Source organism: Chelonoidis abingdonii, chromosome 1 (genome assembly GCF_003597395.2).
Source record: "Chelonoidis abingdonii isolate Lonesome George chromosome 1, CheloAbing_2.0, whole genome shotgun sequence".
NCBI lineage: Eukaryota > Metazoa > Chordata > Testudines > Testudinidae > Chelonoidis > Chelonoidis abingdonii.
Genome location: NC_133769.1, coordinates 123,060,901 through 123,085,693, shown reverse-complemented (window position 1 = coordinate 123,085,693; position 24,793 = coordinate 123,060,901). Strand labels below are relative to the sequence as shown.

Below are 24,793 nucleotides of genomic sequence, written 5' to 3'. Positions count from 1 at the left end.
GGAGAGGCAGAGGGAAGAGTTTTGTCAGCATATAGAAGGTTATATGTGGTTATAAGTTTTGGGAAGAGGGGAATGGAGCACATAGACTTATGAAAAGTCCCGGGGGCACTCTGCCCCCTTAACCAATAGCAAATGATGTTCCTGAACTTCACATATATGTTGAACAGGAGAGCTGACATACCTGTACAATCCCATGTGAAAGAACTCTAGGGGTAGATAAACAAGTACTCTCCAGCTAGGACTTTACCAAGAAAGGGACAGAGCCCCTGTCATGTGACTCCATCTACTCCTGGCAAGAGTCGATAACAACTCAGAATCAGTAATATCTAACACAGCTCAAAGAGCCATTATGTAGGAGATCATCACTGGCCATGCAACTAATGGTGCTAGTTTCTGTACCACACCCTGGCTTTGAACCTGGTTGAAAGAGATCAAACACGTTAAATGAAAAGCACTGTCACACAACCTTCTATAAAATGTATTTATCTGCAAGGACATTGTGAGGATTAATGTTAGCACAGCACGCTGCTAACATAAAATCTTATGTTACAGTTTAATTATAATAAAAGGACTTACAATATTCCTCATATGTTTCAACAATATTGTCAGGTGGGTGCTCTCATAGGATATGACTAACTGCACTCCAGGTTTCTGTTCAGTAGATTTAGGACCTGAAATAAGCAAAAGAAATGAATTTCCAGCTACTGAAAGAGTGAATTTCAGTTAGTGAAAATATTAATGGAAATGCATAGCTAAAGCATTGAAATACTATTTTACATAACATGTATAACAAAATATTGCCTGCTTAAGGAAGGTCTGGAATTAAAAAACACTAGAGATGAGCTTGTTATAAATATTAGAGAGCCATTAAGAGAGATTTAAAATTTTCCATTCGTCATCAGTCCGAATTTCAGCTGAAATGTTATGATTTAATTGTCCATACCCTAAGGGTATTTTGTAGAAAAATGAATATAATTGAGCTGTTGTTTGTGATTTTTCCTATATATTTTTAAAAAAAATATTACATGGGTTTTCAACTTCTTCAAGTTTGCAGTGGGGGAAAAAAGCTCCTACTTGTATAGGAAGCAAGGCATGTAAATCAATACAGAATTTGGCTCACATTTATAGACACAAGAGTTTGCAGAAAGGTTCCAAAACAACTGTAGATTTATGAGAGCTAAAGATACTAGGAATAAAGAAAAGGAAAAGATTACTGTGTATTTGCCAATTGCAGGCAGGGGTGAAAGTAACATTCCATACTTACCGGGCTATGGCCCCTGGAAGGGACAGGGCCTTGGTGGAAGGGGCGGGGCTGGGGTCAGGGCCGGCTCTAACTTTTTTCCACCCCACGCAAAATAAAAGAGAGCCGCCCCATCGTAACACCCCCTCGCAAGCGCCGTGCCACCCAAGCCCCCACCCCCTCCGAGCGCCACGCTGCCGAAACAAAACAAAAAAACCCCTCCAGCGCCACCCAGCCGAATTAAAAAAAAACCCAAAAACCGAGTGCCACCCTGCCCCAAGGTGCCGCCCCAAGCATGTGCTTGGTCAGCTGGTGCCTGGAGCCAGCCCTGGCTGGGGTCAGTATCCCCATGCTAGCCCATCTGCACTGCCTGGCCTGTGCCACCCGGGGCTCCAGCGGCAATTTAAAGGGCCTGGGGATCTGGCTGCTGCTGCTGCAGTAGCGGCAGCCGAAGCCCTAGGCCCTTTTAAATTGCAGGCCCAGGGAAGCTGCCCCTTTTTCCACCCCCAGCAGCAGCCCGGAGTGGGGGGCAAAAGGAGCGATGACGTTAAAGCGCTACCACAGCAGCACTTTAGCCAGGGTACCTAAAGCACTGCCATGGCAGTGCTTTAACATCAGCTGAGTACAGGCCAGTACCAGCGGCCACTTTTTACTGGTATGCCCTACCAGCCCGTACTGGCTTACTTTCACCTCTGATTGAAGGCCTGATCCCGTGGTCCTGATACTTTGCACAGATTCATATTAATATGCAGTCACAGTCTGATCCTGTTCCCACTGAAACAGGGGGCAAAAATTCCATCACCTTGAATGCAAGCCCAGCCAGGTTTGTAATCTCAGCACTGACTCAGTATTTCCTATTAGTACTTTTAAAGGCATTGAGCCAAATGTCTTCACCAAAAAAGTTGTTGTTGTTTTTTTAAATTGTGGGATAACGAATGCAGGTTAGCTGTCTTGCTGTAGAATCCTAGTGGAGAGGCAAAGGTAGCTTTTACCATGATGTAGTTAGGTCAAGGTCAACATTTTACCTCCCACCTGTGGTTGACCTCACGTTGCTTGAAGTAAAAATGACAGTCTCTTGTCTCCACTAGGATTTTTGCAGAGAGATAGCTAACCCTTGTTATTTATCCTGCTGTAAAAAAATACCCTCAACCTCTATATAAACTACTCTAACTTTACTGGAACAAATAGGGTTTCATTTTACTAACACTAGGACTGAATTTGGCCCATTATATCCATTTACTAAACTAACAAAAAAGTGAGAGTTTGCTCCTATTATTATTTATTTGTTTTACTGTAGTGCCTAGGAGCTCCAGTCATGGACCAGGATCCCACCGTGCTAGGTGCTGTACAAACACACAAGAAAAAGACAGTCCCTGCCCCAAAAGCTTGCAATCTAAGTATAAGCCAAGAGCCAGCAGCTGGATACAGGTAGATGGGGGAGCATAAGGAAACAATATTGTCTAATAAGACAAGATAGACACAGAGGGGTGAAGGGGTAGGACACACAAGCAGAGTGAACAATGGGATGGCAGCAACTGTCATGTTAGGTCCACCATTTTGGGGAATGGGGTGATACTTGGGAGGGTATCAGCTAAATGAAAAGAAAAGGGAGGGCAGGGAGGATGAGAGGGACAGGGCAGAGGAGAAGAGGGTAAGGTGGTGGAGATGTGGAGTGAAGCTGAGATGAAGAGCCTGAGGAAGGGGGAGGGCAGGGAGGAAGGGAGGGCTGGAGCAAACAGCCAATCAGCAGAGGGCAGAGAAAGTCAGAGCACTTTGTACTGTTTGGCTCCTCCTGTTTCTACTGGCTAGAGTCTCTGGCTGGCTACTCTCTATAGCTCTCCATCATGCCATGAGGTGGGAATGGAGGCACCATCTAGGTCCTTGTGCCACCGGACTAAGAAGATGTTGATGGGAGGGATGACACTGGTTGGGCTCCACTTTATGCACTCTCCCACCCAGGGTAGCAATCCTTGTTTTGGCTTCATCTATTGCTACCAATCTGTGGCTGGCTCCTCTCTGCAGATTTCACACCCCCACCCTCACGTGGCCTGGGGGAATCACCTAGATCCCAGTCCACCCAGACTCTGGTAGAGTCTCTGCTGGCCAGTTCTGGAACAGTGCTGGGGGAGGGATGGACACTGTTTTATCCTCACCCTCACTGCAGCAGATGTTAACCCCATTATGCCAGTACAGCTATGCAAGTATGCGTGAGGTTCTGTTCTGCTTACATCATTATCCAAATACTCCCAAAACATTGGGAAAGTTCAGATGAAAATCTGTACTTCATAACTATTCCCAATCCCTACAAAAAATCCTACATTCAAAAATAAAAACAATGTAAAACTTTAAATCCTACATGTCCAATCAGTCCTACTTCTTGTTCAGTCAATCACTAAGAGAAACAAGTCTGTTTCCATGTATGGGAGACAATGCTGCCCACTTCTTAATTACAATGTCACCTGGAAGTGAGAACAGCCATTTGCATGGCACTGTTGTAGCTGGCGTCATTGCAAGATATTGCCAGATGCACTAAAGATTCATATGCCTCTTCATGCTTTGGCCATTTTTCCAGAGGACATGTTTCCATGCTAATAACACTCATTAAAAAATGCGTTAATTAAATTTGTGACTGAATTCCTTGGGGGAGTATTGTATGTCTCCTGCTCTGTTTTACTTGCATTCTGCCATATATTTCATGTTATAGCAGTCTTGGATGATGATCCAGCACATGTTGTTTGTTTTAAGAACACTTGCACTGCAAATTTGACAAAATGCAAAGAAGATACCAATGTGAAATTTCTAAAGATAGCTACAGCACTCAACCCAAGATTTAAGAATCTGAAGTGCCTTCCAAAATCTGAGAGGGGTGAGGTATTGAGCATGCTTTCAGAAGTCTTAAAAGAGCAACACTCTGATGCGGAAACTACAGAGCCCAAACCACCAAAAAAGAAAATTAATCTTGTTCTGATGGCATCTGACTCAGATGATGAAAATGAACATGTGTTGGTCTGCTCTGCTTTCAATCGTTATCAAGCAGAACCTGTCATCACCATGGATGCATGTCCCCTGGAATGGTGGTTGAAGCATCAAGGGACATATGAATCTTTAGTGCATCTGGCATGTAAATATCTTGTGACACCAGCTACAACAGTGCAATGTGAATGCCTGTTCTCAATTTCAGGTGATGTTGTAAACAAGAAGCAGGCAGCATTATCTTCTGCAAATATAAACAAACTTGTTCGTATGAGCGATTGGCTGAACAAGAAGTAGGACTGATTGGACTAGTAGGCTCTAAAGTTTTACATTGTTTTATTTTTGAATGCAGGATTTTTTGCACAGAATTCTACGTCTGTAAGTTCAACTTTCATGATAAAGAGATTGCACTACAGTACTTGTATTAGGTGAATTGAAAAATACCATCTCTTGTTTTTGACAGTGCAAATAATTGTAATAAAAAATAAATATGAAGTGAACACTGTACACTTTGTATTCTGTGTTGTAATTGAAATCAATATATTTGAAAATGTAGAAAACATCAAATTTTTAAATAAATGGTATTCTATTGTTGTTTAACAGTGCGATTAATTGCATGTGATTCATTTTTTTTAAGCATGCGACAGCCCTAATTTCAATGCTAGAATGATTGCCTTATAACGATCTATTCCCTTCTTATATTGCATAGTGACTAGGTGAGCATCACTAGGAATCACTTAAACAGTGACAGGAGGGGAAGGAAAAAAATCCAATGAATTACAGAACTTCATAGGTTCAGTGTTTCTCTTGAGTAATTAGAAGCAAACGGAAATGGTTAAATAGTTTTTCATGAATAGTCATAAAAATTGTGCTAAAGCAGTTGTAGCAATACAGAGGATAGAATACTTGAGTATGAAACAGGGAGTTGTGTTTGAACATAAGGATACAATTATCTTGGGGGCTCTATTGATACTGTGAATTGCAAGAGGTCAACTTCAGAAGTTTAGAAAGCATATCAGATCTCAGAATGTAAATTACAGTGTTAGGGCTTGTCTACACGGCAGAGTTGCAGTGCTGTAAACCCACCACCAGTGCTGCAACTTACTCACCATCAACACTTGCAAGGCACATACAGTGCTGCATTTCCCTGGCTGCAGCGCTGGTTGTATTCCTGCTCTGCCTCGGGTATAGAGATTGCAGCGCTGCTCTGCAAGTGTGGCCACCAAAAGCCCTGTAATTGGCCTCCGAGATATTCAGAGGTATCCCAGAATGCCTGTTCAGCCACTCTGCTCATCAGTTCGCACTCTACAGCCCTGGCCTCAGGTGACCTGCCCTTTAAATGCCCTGGGAATTTTAAAAATCCCCTTCCTGTTTGCTCAGCCAGGTGTGGAGTGCAATCAATCAGTGAATCTTTCCAGGTGAGTATGTCTCCATGCGGCAAATGAGCTCCAGCATGGAGCAATGGCGAGTTGCTGGACCTCATCAGTGTTTGGGGAGAGGAAGCTGTGCAGTCACAGCTGCGCTCCAGCCGTAGGAATTATGATACCTATGGGCAGATCTCAAGGGACATGCTGGAAAGGGGCCATGACCGGGACACGGTGCAGTGCAGGGTTAAAGTAAAGGAGCTGCGGAGTGCCTATTGCAAAGCCTGCGAGGGAAACCGCTGCTCAGGTGCTGCCCCCACGACCTGCCGTTTTTACAAGAAGCTGGATGCGATATTTGGGGGTGACCCCACTGCCAATCCGACGACCACGGTGGGGAGAGAAGGGTGAGGGGGAGGGGGAAGGAAACCGAGAGTGAGGGTACTGGGGTTGGAGGAGACACCTCAGAGTCCCAGGAGGCATGCAGCCAGGAGCTCTTCTCAAGCCAGGAGGAAGTTAGCCAGTCGCAGCAGCTGGAACTTGTTGGTGAAGAAGAAGCAGAGGAGTGGGTTCCTGGTAAGCAGCTTTTATTTTCAGGATGGAAATGGGAAAATGTTCTCGGGAGAGGAGAGAGGGTTATGGCTGCATGCATCGCATGCATGCCTAGACTGTGAATAGCCCAATTGATGTGGCTCACATGTCGCGGTAATCGGCCCGGTAATCTCATAACAGAAGTTTCTGCCAGGAGCGTGCGGCAATGGCGCTTGTGCAAGTTAATAGTGAAGTCCACCTGTGCTCTTGTCCCCAGTCAGCTAATGCGTCCGCAGCCACTGTGCCGCGAGAGGGCTGGGGGACCGATTGCTGCACAAGACAAGCTGCACTAGGGGCCAGGCGGATCGCATTGCTGGTAGAAGACCTTCCCTCTGCCTTCGCCAGGATGACCCGCAGCAGCGAGATATCTTCCAGGATAAAATCCTGTGGAAATGTTGGGTAGTGTTCAGTGTAGGTCCCCCCTGCAGCTGTGCTTTCTCTCCAAACACACCAGAGAACCCCAGTACAAAGCCTGAACCCAATCAGATTCCCCCCTTCCTCAGTGTGACCCGCAGCACGAGATATGCTTCCAGGATAAACTACTGTGGAAAATGTTGCGATAGTGTCAGTGTAGGCCCCCTGAGCCTGTTTTGTTACCCCCAAGATGCACAGGAAGAGCGCCCAGTACAGCCCTGAACCCAATCAGTCCCTCTTCCCAGGTGACCCGCAGCAGCGAAGATATCTTCAGATTAATTAACTCCTGCACCCATTTCCCCCGATACATCACATTTCATTCGCTGCTGTCGGTCGTTGTGCTCTGTTGGTATGTGGAAAGTCTGCTAAAGCCAGACGTGTAAACTTCTTCACTGTGATTATACACACAATCAGCCTCTCCGTTAAATGTTTTCCTAATTTTTGTCTTCTATAACAGTGTCCTTGAAGCCATCGACTGGCCAATCAATTAGAGACTGCTGAGAGGCTACAAAACCGAGCGAAAAGCCACGAAAAAGCAAGAGATAAGGGTGAAAGCAGTTATGAATCAGTCTATCAGAGAGAGTGAAAAGACTGCAGGATAATTGAGAGGGCAAAAATCAGCATGGAGGAAGAAAGAAACGCAGGAAAAGGCAGTGGCTTAAGAAGAAAAGCATGAGCAGCTGTTACAGCATCCTGGAGTGCCAATGGACTTATCGTCACTCTAGCCATCAGGGCAGAGCAACTACTTGTGGCCACCCCCACCAGTCCCAAGCTCTTTTTCCTTGGCCCCATGTCAGCTCAAACCCCCTCTCCAGCATCCAGTTCTTACCACCACCAGCTGCCCCCAAACACCTTACGTTTCACCTACCAGCCCTGGAAGTATGACCCTTACCCTATGCACTCAACCCCCATCACATGCAGCATTTTCATCCTGAAGTGCAGAGCATGCCAGCACCTCCAGGCAGCGCGTTATTTCAAACCTCTGAATGTAAGTCACCACTACCCTCCTGTCCTTTAGTTATTTCTTCTTCAATAAATGAATTCTTTGGCTTTAAAACCAGTTTTTTTTTTAATTGCAGAAATGAAGATACGTAGCCTGGAAAAACAGGCACTGAATCATTGTAACCAACTGCACTTCACTCCCGTGCAAGGCTCCAACTATTTACTGTTGGTTTTTCAGCCTCAAATCCTCCCTAAGGCATCCTATTCCTTGTGCCCTGTGCGGGGCCTCTCTAGTAGCCCTGCTCTCTGGCTGTGCAAATTTCAGCCCTCCAGGCGGAACTTCGGAGGTCATTCATCACTGAATGTTTCACCCTTCCTTCACAAATTATGGAGGGTACAGCACGCGGATATAACCGCAGGGATGCTGCTTTCCCCCAGTTTAGCTTCCTTAAAGAGATCTCCAGTATCCTGTTAAACGGCCAAAAGCCACAGCTCCACAGTCATTCGGCCCGGCTCTCGCCTGTAGTTGACAGGTCCTTGCTCCTGTCAAGTTTCCCTGTATTGGTTTCATGAGCCCAAGCAAATTAAACGCGCATGAGTAAGAGGGCTCCAGGGAATCACAATGGCATTTCGAAAGTCCTACTGTGATCTATCCGGTCTGGGAAAAAAGTTCCGGCCTGCAGCTTCCCCTGAACAGGCCACTGTTTCTGAAAGATGCGTGGCATCATGGCACCTTCCAGGCCAAGCCTGTGTAATTACAATGAAAACCCACAGTGGAATCCACAGCGCCTGGGAACATAGAGAAATACGCTTCTAATTAATGTACTCAAGGAACTAGTGGGTGGTGCCAGAATAGGAACATGCGTCCCATCATTGCCCCTCCACGTAAAGAAAAAGGAAACCCATTGTGCAAGCCATCCAGAAGTCCTGCACGTTCCCCGAGAGTCACGGTTCTTCTAGCAGGATGCGATTAATGGCCCTGGCAAACTGCGATCAACACCAATTCCAACAGGTCGACTTTCCCACTCCAAACTGTGTTCGGCGACAAGGCCGATCGGTAGCTGTCTGGAGTGCCAGCTTCCATTGGAATAGGACCCGCTTCCCTGGCGGACAGCTCTCAATCTTGTGTCCTTGCACTGCAGGGTGAAGGCGAGCTTCCTCCACACAGTCCCCTGAAAGTGGGCTTTTCTCTCCCAAAGTTCGCAGCCCACTGCTCCGTATCCCGACTCCATGACGATGTATCCCACCACTCAGTGCTTGTTCCCTGTGCCGGTCGTAATTCATGTCTCTCCAAGTAGAGAGGGTATAAGATACGTTTTTTAATAGACGATTTTCTTTCTGAATGGGACATTTCAGAGAAGAGCTGGAGGAGGTTGGAAATTATATGGAAGCAGAAGACAGACAGAGGCAAGAGTGGTAGAGTAATCAAAGCCAACGTATTGCTTTTAACTATATGTTATGCTTATGTAGGCCATAGTGTGATCCAACTATGCTACAGATTTGAGCACAGGATATCCATTTGGAGAATAGTACAATTGAAAGGTCTGGTGCAAGTTAGAGTGTGGCTGTGAAACCTGGTAGGAATGTCTCTTGTTTCATTGTAGCTTTGCTCTTTCTTAAGGGAAGAATCCCTTGTTGGGTTGGAATGGCGTGGCTTCTGGGTTCTCATGGTGATATGTAATTATTTCAACAGATATCCATGACTATTTTTCCATAATATCTTAATAATAACAGTGTAGAGCAAATAGTGTTCTGTGCATGGATGCAGAAAATATTCTCCACCCTTGATTTCAGGCATCACAGCACAGTTCTACCATGTATTAAAATCACATATTACATTAATGACTAATGTGTCCAGAATGTTCAGTGGGATTTACTGAATGGAATTCTAGCATACCAAACTATTTAGCTTCTGTGATGTAGTGGTGAATCTATAAATTAGAATAATGATTTAGCTTTCTACCAAGGCATTGAGTTTTTCCTGTGTGTACTTTGTGTACATGAACATTTAAGATTGCTTGTGTAATGTAAAAATCACATCAACTTTCTAAGCATCCTTTGTTCAATAATCTATTTATCACATTGTCCTTATTCTTTCATTGTGATAAAGATCTGCGGTATGACATCTGTCTCAGGGCTTTCCTGCTTAAATTTTGTTCCAGATTTTCTGTTGTGTAACCCGAAGTCGTGGTGTTCGAACAGATGTGATCCTTTGTGTTTACTAGATGCATATATTGTGGCAATTGTCTAGAATATCCAAACAGTTATCTTACACTGTAGTGTGCCTACAAGCATGTCTTGTACAACATTTGACAAATGCTTGCACTGATTGCCTTCGTCATGTAAGAGGAACATTTAATTATATCGTAGCTTGTTTTACCCCCGATCTAGGTGCTAGTCTGTTTTTTTCCAATCACATTACTTATTTGAGCTCTCCCTGGGTTTTGTAGTCAGCTATTAGTTTGTTCCTTTCTCACAATATTAAACAATTGATGATCTTTGTTATAGGATTGCTGTTATGAATTGTTGTCTTCTGTACTAATCAGGACTAGCTTATCCTCTCTCTTATCCTTCTTGAGTCTATTGATTATTAGATATCTTTCTCATTCATATTGGTAGTGCTCTTTGACTGTTTGCCCCATTGTCCCCTGATAGTTTGCTCCAGAGGTTAAGCATAGATACGACGCAACAGCATGTGTTATCGTAAATAACCTTCTAACTTTTTCTGTGATAACAATTGGATCCCTGGTAATGACTGGTTTTCTGTTTACCAAAAAAGAAAAGAGGATTGGATAGAGGAAAGAAAAGTGTGGATGTCATAATGAAGGACAGAGGAAAAAAGACAGATGTACGAACGTTTAATATTAAACAAATATTTAACAGTAGACTTTACCTTGGACACTGTAGTAAAGGTGTGAAGAACTGAAAGTCACTATGAAATGAAATATCGTAAAGTTAACTATTCAGATTCTTCTGGGGTTAGTGGCAGATGCCTTTGTAAGAGCTAATAGGTAAACTTTTGCCTTGACTCATTTTAGTATCCTTCAGTGCATCTGAGGGTGAAGGCCTTCACTCAGTCGGGGTTTAGGAACCAGTGCGATCTACTCACTATTGGTTCTGCATCTCTGCGCTGCGTCCCACTCTCCCAACCACATTACTCACATCATTCAATCTTGGAAGCCTAACTGTTTTCGGCACTATAATTTCACTTCGTGCTGTGACACATAAATTTGAGTGACGTAACCAAGATCTTCAAACAAATATTAGGTATTCATGCACAAATACAAAGCAAGCATGGATCCAAGTGGGTTAAAACACATGTAAAGGCTTACCACTTTTTAACTGTGGTTTCAGCCCTCAATTCCCCCTCAAGGCATCCCTAATCCTTGTGCCTGTGTGGGCCTTCTTCTAGTAGGCCCTGGCCTCTCGTGGCTGTACAATTCAGCCTCCAAGCGTTGAACCTCAGAGGTGCATTGCCTGACGGAATGTCTCATCCTTTCCCTTCAACAAATATATATGGAGGTACAGCACGCGGATTATATACCGAGCAGGGATAGCTGCTTTCCCCCAAGTCCAGCTTTCCCATACAGAGATTTGCGCAGCGCCTCTTTTAAAACGGCCCAAAAGCACACTTCACAGCTCAGTCGGCACCAGCCTCAGCTTGTACGTTTAGACGGTCCGTTGCTCCTGCAATCTTCGCCGTATACAGTTTCATGAGCCAAAGGCATTAACAGGATAAGCGGGGTCACCAAGGATCACAACAGTGACATTTCGACGTCCCCATACTGTTGATCTTCTTGTCTGGGAAAAAAAGTCCCAGCCTGCAGCTTCCTGAATACGCCCAGTGTTCGCGAAAGAACGTGTGCATCATTGCACCTGTTCCAGGCCAGCCTGGTGTGATGTCAATGAAAACACCCACGGTGATCACAAGCACCTGGAAGAACCATAGAGAAATACCCACCTTCACCCCGATTAATGTACTCGATGCCAGGTGGGGTGGTGCCCAGAAATAGGAATATGCGTCCCATCTAGCCCACAGTTAGGGAAACCCATTTGTGCAAAGCCATCCAGAATGTCCTGCACGTTCCCCAGAGTCACGGTTCTTCTTAGCAGGATGCGATTAATGGCCCTGCAAACTTGCATCAACACAATTCCAACAGTCGACTTTCCCACTCCAAACTGGTTCGCGACCGATCGGTAGCTGTCTGGAGTTGCCAGCTTCCAGATTGGAATAGGCACCCGCTTCTCCACTGGCAGGACAGCTCTCAATCTTGTGTCCTTGCACTGCAGGGTGAAGGCGAGCTCCTCACACAGTCCCATGAAAGTGGCTTTTCTCATCCCAAAGTTCTGCAGCCACTGCTCGTCATCCCAGACTTCCATGACGATGTGATCCCACCACTCAGTGCTTGTTTCCTGAGCCCAAAAGCGGCGTTCCATGGTGCTGAGCATTTCCATGACTGCCACAAGCAATTTAGTGTCATACGTGTCAGGCAACTCGATATCATCGTCGGACTTCTCACTGTCACTTTGGAGCTGAAGGAATAGCTCCACTGCCAAACGTGATGTGTGGTGACACTCATCAGCAAAGTCCTCAGCAGCTCGGGCTCCATTTCCCACAGAAATCGTGCTGCACAGAAACCACTGGGAGACTCACAATGGCGCCAAACATGGACGGAAAAACAGTCACTGCTGGGATGTGAAGTGATGCACCACGGGGTGTTGGGACAGGAAGCGGAATGACCCGCACACTTCCGTCCCCTTCCCACAACCCACGGCACCAAAATGGGATGAGGTGCTCTGTGGGATAGCTGCTCACAATGCACCACTCCCAACAGAGCTGCAAATGCTGCACATGTGGCCACACTGCAGCGCTCTCCCTAAACAGCTGTATGAAGACAGCTGTAACTCCCAGTGCTGCACACCTGCAAGTGTAGCCAAGCCCTCAGAATTCAGTTGAGAATCATGTCTTGCCCCACCCCTTTTGAATCTGTTCTATTATTGGAGTAGATGCCTGCTACTCCAATAATCTACTCCGATATAATATAATATAATATAATATAATATAATATAATATAATATAATATAATATAATATAATATATCTACTCCGTATCTGTTCTATTATTGGAATAGATTAATGTTTTAGAAAGTGAAACTTTCCATCCAATGGAGGAATTCTTCACTTGCAATTGACATTTTTATATGCAAGAAATAAACTTATTAATTGTTTAACTAGGTTGAAGACAGTGCAATAGATCAGGGGAAATACATATATCTGAGATCTGAAACAGACACCATAGGTATGAGCATGGCTTTTTTTTTTTTTTTGCCTTTTTCCAATGTATATATGAAACGGATTTAACAACACAGATAAAATGAACTGAACACAAGGAAGAAAAGGGGAAAAAACTGAACACAAGAAGTTTGATTCTGCAAGGCACTGAGGGGGCTCCTCTGAGGCATTAACCACCTTCAACTTCCATCAGCTACAATCAACAATAGCTGCCAGATGCCATCAGCTGTTTTCGGCTATCAGGTCACAGTTTAGACACTCCTGCATTCAGTGCCAAATTGTGGTCCCATTGAAGTTGACGGGCGTTTTGCCATTTTCTTTTATGAGACCAGAATTTTGACCTAAACTATAATGGCGCACACCTGCTCTGATGCCCAATATGGATACGGAGCAACTGGTGGACCCGCATGCTTGGGCTCTGCATTGTTAAAAAATGTGTGCACTGCTGGTTCTCTCTTATAAACAAGGGCCAAACATTTGTGTAATAGAAGACAAAGTCAGAACTCCCATTGACTTCAATCGAATCAAGATTTGACTTCTAAGGATTGATCCTACGCTCACTGAAGTCAATGGAAAAGCTCCTATGAGTGCCCAAAGCATAGCCCCAGGGCTGAATAGAGTTCATGAGTTCTTTTAGTATGACTTGTGGATGCTCCTTCCCTGGGTTTATTTATTTTTGATTATTTAAAACTAAACACACTAATTTATTTGGAAATTAATTGCAGTTTTAAGGCTGAATGATTTGCAGTGTTTGTGTTCCCCTTATTTATTTGGATGGCCATTTTTTAAAGCAAATTACAGCCCTAGTTTACGTTCTTGTCAACGTTTCTGGAATTTCATTTTTAAAGAAACCATGCACTGTAGTCGTGTTGTATGAGAAATTAAGAAAGTAAGGCAATGGATAAAGAGAAATTGATCAAATCTCCTTGAGGTAACCTACCCTGGAAGAATACTTTGCAATCCTTTGATGCATAAAAGCAAAGTGCTGTGCAAACACTAACTAAAGAAGCTTCTCACCACACCTGGAAGGTAGGTAAGTCTTATTCTATCTCCTACATCCTTTGATTTCAAGTATCAGAGGGGTAGCCATGTTAGTCTGGATCTGTAAAAAGCAACAAAGAGTCCTGTGGCACCTTACAGACTAACAGACATATTCGAGCATAAGCTTTCATGGGTGAATTTATGTAATTTATCTCACACCTTTCCTCTCAAGACCTGTTTTAACGATCTACCATCAAAGGTTGATGGAACCAGTTCAGCTTGAGTGGATTGGGGTAGAATACTGCAAAAATGACCAACTGCTTTACTGACAGTTTGGTAGAGAATTATAATCCTCCTGTCCTCGACTGTTGAAAGATTAGCTCCTAACACCCTCTCTCCTAGCTTTGGTCTCATAAGACATCAAGAAATACTGATGGCCTGCAAAAGATGAAATACTGGGAACATAACAAGAAGCACATATGAGCACGTGCAGCAGAGAGAGTTGTCATGTATCACAAGGAATAGTACAGAAGTCTGGTCTATCTAGGGCTGAGTCCCACATTAAGCACTGGGAGTAAAGCCTGCACAGGGAGGTGTAATGCACATTTCCCCATTCAATGAGCCTGTCTCTTGTTTTAAAAGGAGATAGGTCCTATTTTTCTGCTGGTATAAATGGGTCCAACTCTACCGACATCACTGGTGCCGTGCTCAATTGTGCCAACACAGACCTTGGCCTATATGTGAACCATTAGAAATGACAGAAACCATTTCATTTCTTCACAGTGTATAGTTGAATGGTATGGAATTTTAATACTTTCAGCAGATGTAATTCAGTAAAAGAAAAATAAACATCACTGAATATCAAAATTGTTTTGATGGATATTTTTGCACAAAGTAACACTTTTTTTTTGATCATCATGAAACACCTTAGGCAAAATCATTTTTGATATCTGTTCCCCCCATAGTAGGCTAAGAGTACCTGGATGCATACAATATTGAGTATATTTCAGAATGCATCCCAGTGGGAATATTGCATCTGTATTCATGACAAAGTAAATTTGGCACTGAGTTTTAATCTCTTCATTGCTAGGAGCACATTACAAATTCATACATTTTAATTTTTATTTTACTCTCTTTAATAAGTGTAATTACCTACAATCTTTGAAAATTAAAGTGATGTAAGTGAAGGATGTTGTCAATCAAAATTCATAATCTGCTTGTTATGGGGTATTGTTTCTCTTTTATATTCATTCTAATTAAGAGACAAGGCTGAAGGACAAATCACCAAGTTCTCACTCAGGCAAAACTCTTATTAAGCCAAGCAGAGTTTTGCCAGAATACAGAGAGAGAGTAAAAATGGAGGCCTGAATCATCCCATATATAGAAAAAAGGAGTAAAATCTCTGTGGGGGGAAGGGAAGAGGGAAGGTGTCTCTACACAGAATTCCCCTCCTTATTCACTCCACTAAATAAAGGGATTGCTTTACTCCTTGAGAATATGCTCAGGGCCCACTTTCAAGCCAGGAAAATCCCAGGGCTTCACTATACCTCTCCTCAGAGAATAATGGAACCACAGGGTTAGCAGCGACCACCAAGGTTATCTACCCCCTGCCAAGGTGCAGGATTTGTTGTAACTATCCAGCCTCCTTTTGAAACCTCCAGTGAAGTAGATTCCATGACTTCCACAGGAAGTTTGTTCCATTGTCTTACTGTTCTTACAGTTAGGAAGTTTTTCCTGATATTTAATCTAAATTTGCTATGTTGTAGTTTGAACTCACTGCTTCTTGTCCTGCCCTCTGTGGCAAGAGAGAACAATTTTCTCCATCTTTCTTATGGCAGCCTTCAAGTATTTGAAGACCACTATCATGTTTCTTTTCCAAACTAAACATACCCAGTCCCTTCAGCCTTTGCTCACATAGCTTACATTCCATCCCTTTGATGATTTTAGTCACTCATCTCTGGACCCTTTCCAGTTTCTCTATATCTTTTTTATACAGCAGTGACCAAAATTGGACACACTACTCCAGCTGAGGCTTAACCAGCACTAAACAGAGTGGTATTATCTTCTCCCATGACTTGCGTGCTATTCCTCTCTTAATGGCCCAAAATTGCATTAGATTTGCAACAGTGTTGTATCATTGACTCATGTTGAGGTTGTGATCCACTACAACTCTCAGATCCTTCTCAGCAGTGCTGCTGCCAAGCCAGTTATCCCCCATTCTGTATTTGTGGGTTTGGTTTTTCTCCCTTAAGTGTAGTACCTTACATTTGTCTTTGTTGAATTTCATTTTGTTGACTATAGCCCAGTTTCTCCAATTTATCAAGAGCCCTTTGAATTTTAATTCTATCCTCCAAAGTATTTGCAGTCCTCCCTAGATTTGTGTCACCTACAGATTTGATCAGCATGCTCTTTATTCCTAGATCGAGGTAATTGATAAAGATGCTAAATAACACAAGACCCAGAAGAGATCCCTGTGGAACCCCACTTCAGACCTCCTTCCAATCTGTCATCCTTCCTTTAATAGCTACTCTTTGTTTCCAGTTGTTTAACCAATTATGCATCCACTTAAAGGTAGTTCTACTGAGCCTGTATTTCTCCAGCTTACTTATGAGAATGTCATGTGGAACTGTGTCTAAAGTCTTGCTAAAGTCCAAGTATATTATGTTCACTGCATTCCCCCTATCCACCAAAGCAGTTACCTTGTCAAAGAAGGAAATCAAGCTGGTTTGGCATGATCTGTTCTTGGTAAATCCATGCTGGGTGTCAGTAATCACCCCTTCATCCTCCAGGTATTTGCAAATGGAATGTTTTATACATCGCTCTAGTAGCTTCCCAGGTATCAAGGTCAAACTGACTGGTCTATAGTTCCCCGGCTCCTCCTTTTCCCCGTTTTTAAAGATGGGCACTACATTAGCCCTTCTCCAGTCTTCCAGTACCTCTCCTATCGTCCATAAGCTTGCAAATCTCAGTGGCTCTGAAATTTCTTCAGAACCCTAGGGTAAATGGCAACAGGCCCTGCTGACTTGAATTCATTCAAATTAGTCAGAAGAACTCTGCTGTGTTCTTTACTTGTCCTTATCTAAATTTATTTCCCTTTATTTTCTATAACAACTTCTTTAGTCATTGGGTCACATTATTTTTTGTATGAAGAGTGAAGCAAAGTAGGCACTGAGCAGTTCCACCTTCTTATCATCTTCCATTACCGGCTCACCTTCTCCACTGAGCAGTGGGCACACGCCATCCCTGATCTTTCGTTTTTGTCTGACATATTTGTAGAACCCCTGCTTATTGTCTCTAACACTTCTTTCCAGTTGTAACTCATTCCTTGCCTTGGCTTTCCTGACTTTTTCCCTAGATACTTGTGCTATACCCATGTATACATCCTTACTGACATGCACGTCCTTCCATTTCCTGCATGTATCCCTTTTGGTTTTTAGATAGCTAAAAAGCTCCTTGTGCAGCCACATTGGTCTCCTGTGGCTCTTCTTATCTTTCCTCTGCATTGGAATAGCATCATGCTGAGCCTCTAGTATTACATCTTTCAGGAACTGCCAGCCCCCTTCGACTCCTATAAAGTCAAAGGGGGCTGACAGGGGGCTCCTAGACCCACACACACCACTTCCCACTTTCCAAAGGAAGTTGAGGGAACAGTGCTCTGAAGGTGGCTACTCTATATGCAGTTTAGGGCCTTCTTTGTGTTCTGTGCTGGTACAATGCCAAGCACAATGGAGCCCTGATCTATGACTGCTACTGAGATACAAACAACAAACAATGTGCAAGCAGAGGGAAATTCCCCTCCATAGCCAAGTAAAGAGCTCAGGATTTGGACATTAGAACAAAGAGAAAGGGCATTAACTACTTCAGTTTGCAAAATCTGTGTGAGTGTCTCACTCTCAAAATCTTTAACAATTACAATGTTCTATTTTCTAGGGTAACTGGAGATGAATATTCCTGTAAGACACAGATACTCTGCTTATTGAAAGTCTCATTTCCCAAACTTTTGAAAGCCAAGTTCCCCTGCAGGCAAATGGCTCCCTACACCCCTTTCTCTGATTAGTAAAGGCCTGTGGATCTTAACTTGTACATCTGCTGTATTCCCCTCCCTCTGGCTAGTCTTATGTGGCTCCCACATCACCATAAAAATGTAAAGAGTTAACCAACAGGTTGGGTTATAAATATGATAGCTTGGTAGCTCACTAAATACTCAGAAAATAAATGCTTGTCCAGTTCAGAGTGAAAGGTTTTCTTCTTTAACCTGTGTACTATTGGCTACATAATAGTTTTTAGGATGGTCCACTGGGTTCAATTCCTGCTCTTCCACAGACTCATCATGTGACATCAGTGTCTCAGTCCCTCATGTGTAAAAGATGGGTAACAGTAGTTCCTGATCTCTCAGGAGTGTGAAAGATAAACACATTTAAGACTGCGAGGTAGTCAGATACTACAGTAAAAGAAGCCATAGAGAGAGAGAGAATATAGCCCATGAACCCAGGCTAGAAGCTGCATTAAAAGTCTGGCTTGAGTTTTTTGCAACAAAACTCTTCTCTTGTCAGTGCTTTGCATCCTCCCAATCCTGGGCCATGTAGGTATCATCAGAGCAAACATTACCAGGGAATTGATAGGGTATAGAGATGTCTTGGCCATGTCTCTTGTGCTGCAGGGAGAGGGGCAGCAGGAGCCACTATAGCAATTCTATACCACCACAGGATCTCGCTACAGAAGGGGAATCCTCCAGTGGCTGGTTAAGATGGAATTAGAATTGCTTTGTGTCACTAGAGTGGTATAGCCAAGGAGCAGAGCCTCAGTCTGTAAAGAAGAGGAACAAGCACATTGGACATGGAAGGGATGTGGTATTACTAGCAGCCACTCAGTTATGAAATGTGAATAGCTTGGTATCCTGGAGCTTTCCTATAACTTGGAATACACAGCAAATAGCTGAACTGTTTTTGTGCAAGCAGAGTAGAACTGTGGCCTTCAGCATTAGCTTTTATTTCCCCCACTCCCCCAAGTTGACTGCAGAAGATGAGCTAGGAGTCAGCATAAGGTAACAACAAAGCCAAGAAGTTAGCTCATTGGTGGGGCTTCAGGACAGAAGAGGGAGGTGGTTAAGAATTTAGACATGATAAGGAAATAATGTTCAGAGTATTATTAATTACTGAGCAGCAGTATATAGCAGTGCTGTTTCTATAAGTAATAATGCATACTTAAGCTAGATTAACCACGTGTTATGTTATTTACATGCCCCACTCATTGTGAAATACCCTTGTTGACAGATCACTGCTAGCATACATTATTCTTCCCCTGTCTCAACACATGCATGATACCTTGTCATACCTCAAATCCTCCTTTTTAAGATTGTTATATGAAGAGAGATTTTAAGAAAAAAAGGTTCCTGGCCTAGTTTATTTCAAGTGTAAATATATATTTCCTTTAATTATGACGTAAGTATACCCAGAAATAATACAACTGGTGGGGGAGGAGACATCAAAACCAATTGGGATCTACAGATTGTATTTAAAAAATATTTGTATGAACTTCTACGATTCTGGAAATAAGTGAACTGATTACTTACTGGTTATTATGCTCACATTTACAAAGAAAAAACACGTTTACCAGTGGGTTCAGTTAGACCCACCTCTGCATTGCAGCATTCAGTGTCACCAAGACCAATTCCCTCTTAAAGTGATCAAAATTAATAATTTACATACCTAGGCTAACAAGTGCAGATTCTTCTAGCCAGTCAGTTTTGGACCCATCGAGGAAAAAGCTGAGGACATGCTCATTCTGAAATCAAATTAAAAAAACAACAGAAATATTACATGCTGTGAATGGGTGGGAGATGTGCTCCATTTTCCAACCTGGCCCCAAAGGGCAACTGGCTGATTTGTCTCTTGCATATGAACTAGAGGAATAAGCAGGAAAGGGGAGCCTCTTCCTGCCCATTGCAGGGCCGCATGGCATGATGGGGCCCTAATATTCCCTTGGATGTTGCTCTATGAATCCAGATGAACATTTGCACCCCTGAGTGGGGTGTAATCACAACCCTGGCCATCTGTGTAAAAACTGGGTTTGACAGCAGGCACTAAGAAGGGTGCATACTGCCCCTTTTTGGGGCAGCAGGAAGGAAGAACACCTGAGCGAGTTGCACCTTGGCCCCATGAGACATCCTGCTCTGCACTACCTGGATGACTCAGAGACACCACGTCTTTGCTTCTTCCCATCAGCATGCCTCACAACACCATGGCTAAACTGTTGTCTCAGATTAGTGTTTCTAGCTAGTAAATATGCTGCAAAAAATGTCATCACCACCCCCTGCATAGCCGTCCTGTGGAGAGGAAGTGGTGCAGAAGGTCTTGCATTGGTCTCCTGCACGCAAGGTGAAATTCACCCCATGCACTGGACCAGTATAAGGCCTGTGGCACCACATAACTTAAGTGGTGCAAATGTCTTCTGTTGGCTCTCTGTACCCTCTCATTCTAACAAGGCTAATAAAGAGTTAACTTCCTGACAGAGGTCAGACATGCAAATTGGAAGAAGAAGATCATTTTTCACCACATTGTTTAAAGAGGTCTCACCTCTTGTGCTGGATTACAGATTTTATTTGTGTTAACTGACCCACAGTGCTCTAGTAAACAGATGTAAAAGGTAGTTGAATTCAGTTTTAGAGCAGTAAAGCAATAAGCCAAATCCCCTGGTCTCAAATATTGTGCAGTGCAATAAAAATGTGAATTTCAAAATGAACACTTATAAGAGTTCTGAATCAAAGCTGGACAGTAACTGCATTTTATTAGCTTTTTCATAAAGCAGCATGTCAGATTGTCCATGCTTTAATGTGGTTAGACTAGCCACGTTTATATCAGTGTTACCAGGACTGACACTATAACAAACTGAATGCTGCACAAGAGCCTTTTCAGATTCCAGTATTCAAATGTCATCAGCATTTTACAGGGCTAAGAGAAATAAGATGTGTCTTATCAACAGCATGTCCTGCTTCAGTTTGACAAAATGCAGCAAGAGACAAAAGCAGAAAAAAGAAGAGCTTAATGACAAATGTAGCTCCTAGAGCAATTAACATCTGGGATTAGCAGACAGAAGAACAAGGAACATATGCTCAGCATTCAGATATGATTTAACAATTTGGATTTATTTTGACATTTGTTTTTGCTGTTTGAAAAATAAAATCTCCAAAATGCTTCTAAAACTGTCACTTTTCCTTGATTTGAATAGGAGAAGAAGTGATTAGCAAGAAAATGCCAGTACTCCAGATAATGCCGAGAGTTGACAACCACAAAGTAACTTTCATCTCACATGTCAACACATGCAGTGCTTCAGGTAGTAGTGTCATCTTGAACTTTTATTAAACAATAGGGCTATTCCCTGTGGGACCCTTATTTGCTTTTTAAGCATAAGTGTCTACAGGCAGGTGTAGGGAGACTCAGCGTTTGAAGGAGTATACTTTTGGCAGCTTGTCCCTTCTTTAACAGTATGAAAAGAAAGCAGATAAATGTATGTAGTCATCCTACCTTCACAAATTCAAGAGGACAGATATGAGGAGGCAGAAGGAAGAATACCGTATGTTAACGCATTTGAAAGGGAAATACAAATTCTTTACTGAGTGACACAGGGAGAGTACTGAGTGGGAAGAGCAGAGGGTTATTTCAGGGTACCATAATTGCAAGTTCTCATTTTCACTAGTACCTGCAGGATCATTTAAGAGCACATGGCAAATGCTGCAAAATCCCATGACAGGCATAAACATAAAGGGCACCGTTCATCCCTGGTGCCTCATTATTCATTTCAAGGCATGAATTTGGCCTATTATCGATTTCAAGGCATGAATTTGCTGTATGTGTGTGTGTTTGTGTGAGAGAGAGAGAGAACAATGACATACCCAGCATGGTAACAACAGAAATAGGAAGACAAGAAAGGTTAGTGTTGACAAGTGAAAAGGAAAAAAAAAGTGCCTCTGACAGCCCAGGACCAAAGGGTAGATTGGACAGCACACATAGGGCACGTGAAAACGCTGCCAAGGCTAAGGAAAAGGTCTCAAAGTATTTGTTGTAATAGGCATCCAGCCCATAACTGCTTGAGAGATCGCAACTGCTCAGAAAGTCCAATTGCAGTCAATGTCAATGAGACTTAAGCATGTGCTTAAGTGCTTTTCTGAACAGGGACAGACTGATGTATTAGAGCCTGAGACAGCACATGTTAAATGAACACATACAGTATGTTTTGTAAATGGTTGAGCGTCTGCATTCCATTAAAGATTAACTGCTCGTGATCAGAACTGTTTAGTGTTGTTCAAATGGTTTTGAAGGCCTCAGTACATTTCCAGGTATCCATGTTACAAAGACACATCATCATGAGTGGCAGCTGACCCCTGTGTTGTCAATTTCAATATAAGCCCAGGACTGAATTGACCAGGAACACTCAACTACTCTTTCACAGACAAAAATGTTCTCCCCAGGTCAGTAAGTTTAGTTTAAGTCCCTTAAAACAATGCCTGTACTAGGAATTTTGGGCAAATCTCCCATCATTGGTCTTATTTTTATCTAATAAAAATATAATCTGTAAAGTTTAATGGTTGATGTTCACCTGGTTGAATCAAAAAGTCAAATATTCAATTAGGGAAATCTATGTACCTGAGCTGTGGGTGTGTCTCTGTTCAGAATTCATCAATATGCTCAGCTGGTAAAATTGGAAGGACCAAATTTCTGCTCTCAGGTACGTTGGTGTAAATCTAGAACTCCTAATTCTACTGACTTTAGTGTATATATTCTGGACTTGCACTGGTGTAACACAGTAGACTTTGGCCAGGAATCTCTACAGGAGCCTAAGCAAAAATTATCTTAATACTCAGGCAAATAAATTAATCATAGTCAGATTTTAGCCAGCAAAAATTCCAGTAGAAAAAGAATCAACCTGATCTGTTTTTTCAGCTGTCTGCCTATCTTCTCTATTTGTGTTAGAGTAGGTCTGGAGTCAGAGAACTCCCATGCTTCTGTTATAGTTCAACAGGCCAGAGAAGCAGCAGGAAAGAAATAAATCAGAAAAAACTGACCCTGCTGCAGCTATGACATCTTCAGGAAATGATAGGGGAAGATAAGAGACTTTGAGCCCTATACATTTTGGCTCTGCTTGATTGCAGTGTGTACATGAAAAGTGAAAATTCAAGAGAGCCACATATTTCAGACCCTCATTATTTCCATCACATTAGAGCGACCCCATGAAATGAATGCTGGAGCCATTTTCTGATTTCACTGGCATTGGTAAATCCAGAGTAGCTCCAGTGACATCACTGGGTTATTTTGGATTTACGCCACTATGTACATGAGGGGAGAGTTTCGCCCTGGAGGTTATACAACCACTATAGTTATGAGGAATTTCTTTGCTCAAGTAAAAGAAAGATGCATGGGTGAAAGTAATTTACAGGACTTATCGGTACTGCTGGAGTCCTGAGGGGGGCGTGGCCTCACCCAGAAAAGGCGTGGCCTCAACCAGAAAAGGCGGGGCCTCTCAAGATTTAAAGGCCCTGGGGCATCAGCGGTGGCTGGGAGCCCCAGGGCCTTTAAATCAACCTGGGGCTCCCAGCTGCAGAGGTGGCTGGGAGCCTCTAGGGCTCATGGGCAAATTAAAGGGCCCGAGGTTCTAGCTGCCACGGAGCTCTGGGCCCTTTAAATCCCCACCACAGCTCCAGCTGGGATTTAAAGGCAGATGTGGGAGCCCTGAGCCTTGCCGCTGGAGCTGCGGGCAGGATTTAAAGGGCTCTGGGCTCTCTGCGGTGGCAGGAAGCTCCGAGTCCTTTAAATCCTGGCCCCAGCCCAGCCGCTGGAGCTGTGGGCAGGATTTAAAGGGCTCTGGGCTCTCTGCGGTGGCAGGAAGCTCCGAGTCCTTTAAATCCTGGCCCCAGCCCAGCCGCTGGAGCTGTGGGCAGGATTTAAAGGGCTCTGGGCTCTCTGCGGTGGCAGGAAGCTCCGAGTCCTTTAAATCCTGGCCCCAGCCCAGCCGCTGGAGCTGTGGGCAGGATTTAAAGGGCTCGGAGCTCCCTGCCACTGCAGGGAGCCTAGAGCCCTTTTAATCCCGGCCGCGGAAGCAGGTGCGATCCGGCACCGTGTACTGGCTTTTGCCAGTACGCCGTGCCGGACCATATCGGTTTACTTTCACCTCTGGAAAGATGTGAAAATAATTAAAAATACAGGTATGTCCCTTTTCAATCTTAATTACTTTGATATTATAAAGCATTAGACAGACTAGCAAAAAGTGCAAAATTATCAGCCTGGTTCTCATTTATACTAAGGTTTTAAAGTGGGTACTTATGTAATTTACAGCCATTTCAATTAACATCCACTTTAAAGCATCTTTACATTACCAGAGTGGTGTAAACAGACTTTAGTATAAATGAAAATCAGGCACTGTATGTTTCAATGTGCTGGAATAACATCTTCATAGAATCATAGATTATTAGAGTTGGAAGGGACCTCAAGAGATCATCTAGTCCAACCCCCTGCTCAAAGCATAACCAATCCCCAAATCCCTAAATGGCCCCCTCAAGGACTGAACTCACAACTCTGGGTTTAGCAGGCCAATGCTCAAACCACTGAGCTATCCCTCCCCTCTGATGTTAGCAGTACAATTTCAATGAAATCGATGGACTTTTATGTGCTTACACTAATACTGAATTTGGCCCAATGCTTTTAGAAGTATCTTGTGGATAAGTAAAAACAATTGCACACAGGAAAAAAAAAAAAACTTCACCTTCCCTACAGCTAATGTGGTGTAGCTTTGCTAATGAGCTTTCTATGAAATTTTCAAAAACCCAACCCATCTGCGCCTCCATAACAAAGAAAAAACCTTTATGCATGAACTCAATGGGACAAATCAGGTATGGTTAATTAAATACATGCATTTTGGCAGGATAGGAACTGAAATCTAAAATCTGTGAGCTGCATGAGCACACTGTAAATCCCAATATATGGAAACCAAAATAAACACCATAAAT

General features: G+C 43.3%; 1 protein-coding gene across 2 annotated transcripts in view; it reads right to left on the bottom strand.

Moving 5' to 3' along the window:
* PIK3C2G (phosphatidylinositol-4-phosphate 3-kinase catalytic subunit type 2 gamma) overlaps positions 1 to 24,793 on the bottom strand; it is a 337,252-nt gene that overhangs the window by 53,771 nt on the left and 258,688 nt on the right. For both annotated transcript variants that reach the window (XM_032796037.2, XM_032796039.2), the window contains 2 exons: positions 19,503 to 19,578; positions 577 to 671 (listed from right to left, as the gene is read on the bottom strand). In XM_032796037.2, coding sequence (XP_032651928.1) covers positions 577 to 671; positions 19,503 to 19,578 — 171 coding nt within the window. The remainder of the gene's footprint in view (positions 1 to 576; positions 672 to 19,502; positions 19,579 to 24,793) is intronic.